Below are 11,251 nucleotides of genomic sequence, written 5' to 3' on the forward strand. Positions count from 1 at the left end.
TAATTTTCAAGAGTTAATTTAAATTTAATTAAATCAACGGTTATAAATCATTATACCTAAAATACAATAGCTATTGTATTAACTCCCTAATTTTATATTTAAAACTCTTATTTATAATAAAATGAAGATAAATTGTTAACAATTTTAGTCCACAACAAATTCTTAACCAATACTTTCCCTTCTTATAATTTGCAAATGCTTTTCATATATTTGGGAAAAGTTGCCTCCTCTTGAACTTTTTGCAAGGATTTTAGAAAGAAAAGTTGCCAAGAAAAAGGCATTGAGCACACCAGGGAATGAGGGAAAGAAGAAGCCAATTTTGATGATTTATTTCTTCCCCCTCCAAAGTAATTTCGGTAAGAAAGAAGTTTGGGAATGATTTCCTATTTTTATTTTTTATATATTTGAAACTAATTATTTTCTTAATCATATAATTCAAATGAAGATTTTTTTTTAGTATTGTGTTTCTTTTCCTGAGGAGGTAGGAAAGCGCATTGGTCGTGTCATATAGTCAAACTTTGGATTGGAGCAAAAAAGCTCTCTCTGAGACTAAGTAATCATGTACACGTACTAAGCTACATGGCAACATAGTTGTTCCCTTCCTCAATCATGGGAGCATTCAGCACAGCTCAACTAGGTTGCTTGTTCATTCTTTGGGGATTATATAAATATATATATGTAATCTATATATATATATATATATATATATATATATTGATACTATCTAAAGAACCAGTTTAGAGTTGTTTGTTAAATAATCTAGGTTGGAATTTATGCTATTTATACTACATGGTAAAATTCTGGTTTTGCTGGACATCATCACCCTGAATTCTCCCTTTTCTACACCACCACTACTCATTTTTTTCATCTCTTGTTCTTTTCACCTTGCTGGCTGGGAAGTGAAGTCTGGCTAATAGAGGCCGTGGTGCTCGTGTTGTTCGGTCAAATCCTCTCACACAAACATATCCTGCAGTCAAGGTTAGTAGCGTTTAGAGTAAAACAAAATGTATGCCATGAACCATGATTCTTTTTTTCTTAACCAGAAAACAGAACAATAACAAGAAGAAATAATAGGTCTAGCTACAAGACACTGTTGACTTTGACTTAAGCAAAAAGTGGGGAAGTATGATGTATGTGCTTCTATAATTTTGATTAAGCTAACCGAAATGTGGTATTTAAGTGTGATTTATAAACAACTGTCATCAGGTTCTATATTTTTCAATATGTCAGTGAGAATAAACTTTTGAATATGTCAAACAGTAAGACACTAACTGGTGTCTTTTATTTTAGATATTTTTCCAACGAATTTTCTAAGAAAAACTAAACTAAATTTAGTGAATTATTCACACTTATTAGAAGAAATTTAATTTTTATTTAAGGAAAAAAAAAACTTCTCTGGGCTTAAAAAATACTTTGAAAAGCTAACAGAGTCTATTTTTTCCAATCGTGGGAAAAAATGTTTGAGAATGTCTACATGCATACGAGTAATAAAGATAAAAGCCAATGGTTCTATGTTTTGTTTGTTCATAGATGCTAAAAAGTAATATGTAATATCAATTAAAACGTCTAGGATGTCATGCAATTAGGAAAAGAGATTAAAAGGTTTACCTCTCCAAAAGCACTGTTGAATGCCTTGAGTTGTCAACCCTGGTGGTATAAATATTTATGTTAGCACCATTAGTTTTCCTCTGGTTATCCATAAAAGTTTCTATACCATTATAGGTTACTATATTTACCTTTAAATATAGTTGGTATGGAGGTTCCAAAGTACACAGTGCGCCTTTGTAGATTCCATATCCATTCTCTTGGAACATCAATTGGGTCGACACTTGAATCATTATCTGCAAATAACTGCATGGGATGGATAATAAGAGGCTAATATTAGACAACTATTACCATAAGCCTCAATTAGAGAGTTATATGTCTAGCTTGGTGCAATTCTCACCTCATTAACCTGAAAGTAGGTCCCGTTAAGTGGGAAGCTTCCTCTCATTGCCGTCCTGCATGGTATCTGTTCATTGACATATTTAGGCATTGCTTAATTTCATTTTCAAATCACTATTATCATTATTACTATTGTTTAACTACACACTGGCATTGTAACCGATTTGCCAAGTGTATTCTTACCAAAATGGTTCCTCGAACTGTTTGGGAGTTCGCTTCACGCATGCTGTTGCACGAGAAACACTCCTTCTCATTGCACAAGCTGCCATATCCTTGGGAGCAACACCTCCTCTCGGGTGGTTCAATAGTGTTTGCAGTTTCACCTGAAATCGATTATAAACTGAATTGATTCGAGAATGCAAAATTTGGAAATCTAATGTGTATCTGCTTATATAGATGTATATGAATCCTATAAATCTGCAAGACAGACTTGAACCATCCAAAATAGATTTATAAGAAGTTATTGTTGTACCTGGTGTCCATATGGCCAAAAGGTACGGGCTCGGATCATCAGGTTCTCTCTTCTCCAACTGTAACTGTTATACAATGCAAAAATCCGTTAGAGATCAAATCTTGATAATCCAGATAATATGTTCTTTGTCAATATGTAGACGCGGAACTTACCTTTTCCAGAAGAGGGTGCGAATCTGGAAGTTCATAACTGCATCACGTTGAAGAAATATTTGAATGAATCACTACAATTTGGGGCATATAATAAAAATGTTCCAATACTATATTGAAGGTACATATGTAACCATCTGAATTGTAACATAAATCGTGTTCACTGAAATCTAATAATCACTAATTAGCTCAGGACCACTGGCCTTGAACTTTTTTTCTATGTTATATTGGTAAGTAGTATGAATTAACATATCCTCTTGTTATATTTGATTTAGAAAATCTATATTTAAATACTAAGTGTGTAGTTTTCTTTTTGGTAGGTGTTTTGTGCCAACTTACACTTGATGTTCTGTTCGCAGTCGGCTCACATTCTTCAGCTTGGGCATAGGAATAGAAGCAGCTTCTGGACCTAGAGAAACTAAGGCCCGGGACATTTCACCATCTTGAAGTTCCATATTTTGTTGCATATAGTTCTGTACATTCTGAGTGAACTGTTCAATATTAAGCTTGATCATTGGAATTTCGTCAGGATCTTCACAGAAAGCATCCTCAATATCTTCTAATATTGTTGGGCTTTCAGGCTCTGGTGTTGCTGGTTCCTCAATGATGGGTTCACAACAATTGATCCCAGCTTTTGCTTCTGACTGATCATTTACTTCCATTAAGTGGTAGTATTCTGATTGTTTGTTGGCATGAGGAAGGGGTAAGGGTGTTCTCTCATTAACAGTAAAATTTATGTCTTCCTTTCTTTTTTCGGTTGCAATAACTACACTTTTCTCTTCTGGCCCTGGCAGGGCAAGTCGCGCACTGCATTTAAAGTTTTTGTTAATAAATTTGAGATGATAAAATCACACTACATATCTGCAATAACTACACCATTAGGACAAATCAAACTATAAATAACAACATTTTCTCCTCTAGCCCAGGCAGACAAGTTGCGCCATAGTTATTTGGTTAATTATTTGTGAGGATAAAACACACTATATGTCAGTTTACTCTTGATTTACTTTTCTATGTTGACATCCTTTGAACAACTTCGATTTATCTTATTTTTGATTTTCCATCTATTTTTCAGGATGAACATATTAAAGGGGTTTCTTGTTTCTACATGATAATGCTTTACTGGAGCTACATGTGTCAAATGTATTTCATCACAGATGTTTGGAGTTGGAGGAAATGTATACAAACCTAGCAAATGCACTCGCAAAGTGTCTACATTCTCCTCTCATTGGACATGCATTGCAATTTGGTTTGCTTTTGGTGCAAAAGACCTGCACCAAAAAAATAGAATTTCAGTTACAAGGAGCTTGTGACCTCAAACATTATTTTCAATCTTAAAAATACAAACGAAGTATACCTTTCCAAATGTTATCATCTGGTAATGCAACTCATAGCTGTTAACAAAAATGGGATGGCTCAGTCAAGTTCAGTCGATCAGCTTATACTTTTCTCTTATTTATGTTATGTTAGCATGTCTGTTAGTTTGCAAACTTAGAAGTCATTTTCTCTTACAGTGTTCTTTGGTCAAGCTTGCACAGTCGAGGCCAGAGATATTTTTGAATTGATTCCAACACTGGGTACCTGTGAGACAACAGAATAATATTGTCATGGTTTAAGTGCTTATAGTTTGCATGAATAGAAAGGGGGCTTAGAGTGCTAACAGTTCAAGAAGATGCAGCTGTAGTGACTCAGGCAGTGGCTGAAGAGGTACCCATCCTAATCGTACGGCTATACGTCCAACATTTGTGTCCACCTACCAAAGATTCAATAAATTGTAAATATGTATTTCACCCGTCTTGTAATAATGCTTATAATGTGAACTTACCGGGAAAGCAAGATGGTGAAGTGTCAAAAGTCTCACACACTCGACGCTTTTCAGCCCCAATCCCCTTATGCTTAGCAGATACTCCCTACAAGTTCAAGTTAAATGAATCTAAAGCATATAACACAACTGGATACACAGTAAGCCAGCAAACAGCTATGGAAAAGTGATAACGTGCAAGGGAAATAGTTTTAAACTAATTCATGTTGCTAAATTGTGAATTGGGTTCTTTTCTTACTTTGCTTGGTCAGGTGGAACGTCTCTCAGCCACTCAAGGTCAGTACTTCCGTGTTCTTTTACCAGCCGGTTAAGGAAGTCCTGCGTGAACTTCCCGGTGAGAAGTAGGGACTTTAAAGGGTTTCATAAATATGTGCTATCTTCTAGAGCTACATTACCTCCACTGTTAAAACATATTGAATGTTATACTAGTACCTTGATTCGCTCTGCCAGCTTGTTGTTCATCCCCCGTTCTCTAATTGTGTGAGAAATTTCACCAACATCTGCACATCTTACAGCTTCCCAATCCAAGGAGTCCATTGTATCTGTTGTTTTTTTTCTTCTTCCATTGGCTTCTGCTTGCTTCCTTAGTTTGTCCCAGTCCTGATATTCTGTGTTCTCCTTTCCAGATTTCTTATTCTTTGGCTTTGACGTAGCAGCATCCAGCTCACTGCACTCTTTAGGTAATGAATGACAACACTCGTTCAAATCTACTTCTGCTGTCTGTTTCAAAACTTCTTGGGTTTCTTCAGAGTGGATTGTCAAATTTTGTTGTATTATACTGCTTTTTTCTGAACTCCATGCTTCAACAACTTTAAGGTTTCCAACTGTGCTGCTTTGAGATTCAACAAGTACATTTTTGTTGATCTGAATGATGTTATCTGATTCAATCGGCCTTGTTGCTTCTTGGGGACTGACTGTCACCTTTTTATGAATAGTGACTTGAGTTGCAGATTCCACTGTCAGTGTACTCTGATCACTTGCACTGTTTTCAGTTTTGTTCCAAGAAATTTCTGCAGGTTCCGTCGCTAGGGATTTTTCGAAGCACTCAATCAACGTTGATCCTGTATTAGTGGTTTCCTGCAAGTAGAGATTATTGACAGGGTAACATGTGGGACTACCTTTGTCTATAATTTGTCTTTTATCGCTATGCTCTGCAGATTTAGACTTGTCACAAATACTGTTGAGCTTGTTAGTGACAATCTCCTGATTTTCATGGTAAACTTCATGTAGCATGGAAGAATCATCCTTTTGTCGAGCTTTCAATGATGAAATGGAGTCTTCCAAATTTTCATGCACAGTTTTGCTTGGTAGAATCTCTGCATCTGAGTTGCTCTCTGAGCATGATCCTGATTTCTCTTGAGTTCGTGATAAAGAATCTAAGGTGGGCTGCAAAGAAATTAGACTAGTTGCTTTCTCATCGTGCTCCTTCTCATATTGTGTAGTATTGCTATCTTCACTTACGTTTTTGTCAACACTTGCTATTTCATCAGGTTCTGCATCACGAGGAGCCAGTGAAGGCCAGCCACAAATTGGTTGGTTTGAAGTGTCTTCAGCTAAGCACACTTGTGGTTCATTTGATACTGAGCATACTGTGTCATGATTCTCTGATTTAAGAGGAAAATGTGCAGCGAGCGCCATGAAAGCAGAGCTATAACACCATGAAGGGATTGGTCAGAGAATTTCCACTCAATGTCTATTATCCAGTTGTCTAATAAAAGTTTTTGAAACTGTATTTACCTTGATAAATGATCTGAAACATTTTGAGTAAGAAAGACACCAACAACTGAATCTAGAACTGACCCCTTCCACCGAGAGAATCGTCTATCTCCTGCATAAGTTGTGCTATAACATCATACTTTTGTAGGTAATACAACTAAGTAAACAATACGATACTACTATGCTGAAAATTCACTAGTCTCTTGAGCTGTGTAAGTCTATTGCCCTGGAGTATTCACCAATCTAGGATCAGGGTGTACATGTCATTCCATTTAATTTTTATTTGGTTGGACTTAGTTTTATTAGAGAAAAATTTAACAGCATTTTCTCATTTCATGGAATAGTTCTTTTACTTATTCATTAGTTTCTATTACTATTGTTCATTTGGATTGGGATATAGGGAGAACTGAAGGATTCATTGTGTCATATGCAGTGGCCATTTCTAGTAACTTGACTACCATAACCCATGATATCTTGAAGAGTTGCAGTCTTTTTTGTTCACAAAACTACCTTCCCAATCTTTCTGATATGCATAGTGACTAGTTAGAAACTTTCGTACCTTGCACCAGATGCATTCTTGCAATAAATGAGTCTGCTCGTCCACGGAAAACTGTGCGCTCTTCTTCCCACCATTTTGCCTTATCTTCATCTGTTCCATCAACACCTTCACTGTTTATATTTTCCAACAGAAGTTTCCATACTTTATTAGTTTCTTCATCTAAGTCTACTTTAGCCCGAGGACGATTTTTCTTTGGAAGATCAAATGAACCCCTAAAGGGTACAACAGTGCCATCTCTCCTATATAGAACTAGTGCATTGTGTTCTTGGTATCTTGTATGGAAAGGAACAATTGCATTTCTCTCTTGAAATTCAAGTAAGGGATTTTCCTTATTGATGTCTAAGCATTTCAGTTGCTTGTCAATTAAATCAAGCATCTCTGTCCACAGTACATCACGAGCAGAACCTGCAACAAGTGTGAAGAACGAATATCACTATCTGCAAATTGAGTATGAAAAAATGTAATATATAGCCTTAAGATTGGGCTTTCGGTTCAAGTACCTGATAACTTAGCATAACATCGTTGCAAATTTCTCTTTGTTGTTCGTCTCTTTCTTGCAAGTGTTGTTTTTGTCTGCGCAATCAGAGCATTCATGCAGGCGTTAGTTCTGTTGAAGTTCTCAATTCTCTTCTCATTTTGGTACACCACTTTCGTGTTAGTGGAACAAGTTTTCCCCATGTTGTGCCCTGCCATAATTAATGAAGACAAATTGCGAGTTCTTTTAACATTTCGAGATCTTTTCTTTGTCGGTGTCTCCTTCGGACTAAAAGCCATGATCATGCATTCAGCATCAGTATGCAGGTTTTTCAGAAGCTTATTAGGATTACAATGAGCGCTCATCGAGTTTTTGGCTTTTGATCCATACGGATTTTGTATGGTATTATTATTCTGAGGGTATAAAGTTATGATTTCCCTACAGTCTTTTGCTGCTGTATTATCATGCCCTTGCACCTTCTCAGTTCTCTTTCGTTTGCTATGTGGCCAAGGTATCAAATACGTCTCTAAATTATTATAGTGACCACCATACATATTACTAATGTTGGTATTAGCTTGTTTGACAGCGCAATGTTGGTCCCTCTTAGATTTTTTAGCTTGTTCATTTCCTTTTGCCAGATTTACACTACTGCTGCAGTCAGAACCATCTGGACTCATTGGATATGGAAGAGTTTCCCTCTCCAACAGAAATTGTGCAGAGTTTTCACGTTGAACGTTGGCAGCCATGTGAACATCTTTATAATCCTCTTGAATATGAACCTTCATTTTCACCAAAGCAGAGTTTCTCAAAACAGGAACTGATGTTCTTACAGTTTCTGTTCCATTCTTTGACAGGTAACCTTCCTCCATATGATGTGCAGAACAGTTTTCACGGACAGTGCCTGCTTGTGTTTTTCCTACCATCTTCACCTCAATTTCATGACATACTTTAATGGTTGATTTTGATATCTCACTTCTGTTGATGTTATGATGTACCTGTGTCTCTGAACACACATTGTCAGTACATCCGGCATCATCAGTTATTGGTTCCATCTCTTCAAAATTCAAAGGCTTTCTGCATGACTTCTTGGCAGGGATTTCCATTTTGGATCCGGCTAGTTCTGGTGGAGTTTGCGATACCTTTTCTACTTTATTCTTTCTGACATATTTTCTCTTCCCTGTTGGGGTTTTACTGGAATCAGCAGGCTTTGGGGTTACCGGCTTTGGAGTTTTCGGTTTGCCTTCTTTGACCACCTTGGGCCTGTGCCTTCTCCTTTTTGGTTTTTGCTGTGGCGTTTTATTCGTGTCGACTTCCTCAATGTCTCCCTTATTGGTATTTTGATTCGCCTGAAGTGCTGTGGAATCAGCAGCTGCTGAAAAATCACTAGCAGGTCTTGTGCTTTCTTGAAGACTACTTAATTCATTGACATCCACCATCTCAGTAGTATTTTTATTCATCAGCTTCACTCTGTCCTCATCTTGTACATCACCTACATACAACTTCTGCATTCTAGAATCCCTTTTACTATATACTTTGAAGGGCTTATCTGGTGTTGCAGGTACAAAATTGTGTACGCCCTTGCCCGGTGAAGTATCAAATCCAGGTGTCAAATTAAGATCATAATAAGTACGCCGCAGCTGCTGCACTAGAGAATTGTCTGCAAGTTTTTTCAATTTCATTTCTCATCAGTGTTCATTGAAATATTTACCAGCTACAGAATTTGTGTCCCCTATAAAATAATATGATTTGCAAATATAGAAAAAACATCAAATGCTTCAAAAACTAATAAGTTAAGATGAAATGTCCTACATGATTCTGTGATGGGTGATCCTATGATTTATTCTAATGATCATAACAATATCACCTGTCAATACTACTGCTCTGCCACTTTTCTTACACTAGTTATTCATCTTACTTAGCTGCTGCAACTAATCTGAATTCACACTATCCTTATAGTTCTTGTAAGAGTATGGTGTTTTCTCTAATAAATAGTAAATCATGTCTTCAAGTAATATGATTTGCAAAGCTTGAACAAAAAAGTCAGATACTTCACAAGCTAATGAATTGTGAATTGTGATAATATTAAGCAACAGATGAAATATCTGGTCTGTAATTGGCCATCCTATGCTCTTTCCTTTTCAGTATTTTACTGTCTTCTAACATACATTTGTTCTGCTCGCAGTCATATCTTTATGTTATCATCACTTAATCTCCTTCCCTATTCTAATCCCAGTAGTTCGTTTGTATTAAGTGTAGTTACATTTACACTACCCTCAATAATATATTGTAATGATATATGCACTACAAAATATTATATTACAGTAACGAAACGTGCAAATATTACGAGTAGTGATATGAGCACTACTCGTAATATAACACTACTTTTTGTTTTTTTTTGTATATATATAAAAAAGTATGTGTACTAAAATATTATAGATACGACAATACTTTCACCTTTTCTTTTAAAGAGTGGGTACCATATGAAAAAGTGAAGTACGTAACTATATATTTTAGTGCACATATCATTACTCGAAAACAAAAGAGAAGAAAAGAAGTGCAGACACACTAAAACATGTTTGGTCAGCTCCACATACCTTGGGGGCATCTCCAACCTCCAAAACTGATCTCATAGTCTCCCGGTTGCCACGTCGCAGAAGAGCTGTCGCCGGAGCCCCCCAAATTGTACCGGAGGAGCTGTTTCTTTTCAAAATTAAGAACAGAATTGCTCCCAGCTGCACCATCACTCTTCTTTGGCTGCGCCGGAGCACGGAACTCCATTTTTCCGGACTCTGCTTTCCTCATGAGCTCTAGGAAAGGAATTTGTCTATGATTTGCAGCTTCTTCATCAAAATGGGCTTTCGGTAACCGCCCCAAAATGTTATCATCAGATTCCAAATTGTTGAAGTTGCTCTTTTCTGTGATACAATCTGGTATAATAGATCCATGGCCATGGATCGGCTTTTCTCCAACCAAATTTGGCTTTGCAGGGGTCACCGGAATCCAAGAAACATGATTCAGTGACTTACTTTTGCTCTGAACTTCACTGTTAACATCATCCATTCCTCAACTTCTTTTGAATCTCAAAAATTACCTCTTTACCCTTGCTATCCAGCTCTTTTCCGGCGTGTAAGCTTCGTCGGAGGGCAGCTTTTCCGACTTTTCCGACCAAGATTCGTTCTGAACACAAAAAACTAAATAAAACAAAATAAGTTAAAGGAAAACTGAGAACCAGATTCATCCAATTCCAAAAAATACAAATTTAAAGCTTAATTTTAAAATTAAAAATGTAACTATTTCTCATCGGAAAATACATACAGAGCTACATATCATATAGGCTATTACTCACTGATCTTATGACTGTAAAAAGAAAAAAGAAAAATGGCAGAACAGAAAACCAGAGATTCCCTCAAATAATGCCACTTAATAATAATTTACAGAGTAAAATTATTTTGGGAGATTTACCGGTGAAACTATGGAATGCCGGAGCTGGAGATCTATCTATTCAGAAGATATTTATTTTCTCACAGAAAAGTGAGAAAATTAGAAGAAACCCAAAACGAAAACAAACACAGTCATCATCATCATCATTAATCTAAGCTCTCTGAATAAACTGATGAGAAATGACTCATTTACTCAGTCAACAACTTAATAATAAATAAAAAAATTATTCATTTTATTTTATAAATATTCCGACAACAATAATAATAGGCTAATTAAAATGTTTGAAGTGAATTTTGACATGTACTAATCATTATAAGTTTCTCTTTTTTGTTTTGTTTCATTTAATTTATGTGATTGTTTATATAATAAATTATATTTTTGTACGTACTAAATTCAACTTTCAACTTTCATCACTTTCTTTATTAAAAAATAAATTTAACAATCTTAATAATTTATAGACATAAGTTTTTTTTTTTTATATATATATTAAAATTTAAAGATAAAAATATAAAGGAAATTATTTTATATACTATTTTTTTTTAAATTTACAGTTTGGGTTTCTAAAATAGTTACAGCGCTAGTTGGAATAAAAGTTTCTATACGATTTTTTGTTGAAATTTAGGTTGCGGCGCTAGTTGCAATAAGAGTTTTTATATAAAATTTGATAAAATGT

General features: G+C 35.7%; 1 protein-coding gene and 1 long non-coding RNA gene across 2 annotated transcripts; one reads left to right on the plus strand and one right to left on the minus strand.

The window, feature by feature from the left end:
- Positions 1–218: 218 nt before the first annotated feature.
- On the plus strand, positions 219–963 carry LOC133035625 (uncharacterized). The gene is made up of 2 exons (XR_009686773.1): positions 219–356; positions 486–963. It is a non-coding gene; the product is annotated as an uncharacterized LOC133035625 (long non-coding RNA).
- On the minus strand, positions 483–10,785 carry LOC115709607 (transcriptional activator DEMETER). Its single transcript, XM_030637743.2, has 20 exons — positions 10,600–10,785; positions 9,732–10,328; positions 7,163–8,794; positions 6,663–7,067; positions 6,125–6,215; positions 4,820–6,035; positions 4,626–4,705; positions 4,391–4,475; positions 4,227–4,318; positions 4,078–4,146; positions 3,923–3,959; positions 3,754–3,836; positions 2,905–3,372; positions 2,569–2,605; positions 2,417–2,480; positions 2,128–2,267; positions 1,946–2,011; positions 1,737–1,851; positions 1,609–1,647; positions 483–967 (listed from the first exon to the last, which is right to left on the minus strand). Exons 2-20 carry the CDS (start codon positions 10,195–10,197, stop codon positions 852–854), a joined length of 5,301 nt encoding a protein of 1,766 aa, XP_030493603.2. The 5' UTR covers positions 10,198–10,328; positions 10,600–10,785; the 3' UTR covers positions 483–851.
- Between the last annotated feature and the right edge of the window lie 466 nt (positions 10,786–11,251).

This window comes from Cannabis sativa, chromosome 3, assembly GCF_029168945.1.
Source record: "Cannabis sativa cultivar Pink pepper isolate KNU-18-1 chromosome 3, ASM2916894v1, whole genome shotgun sequence".
NCBI lineage: Eukaryota > Viridiplantae > Streptophyta > Magnoliopsida > Rosales > Cannabaceae > Cannabis > Cannabis sativa.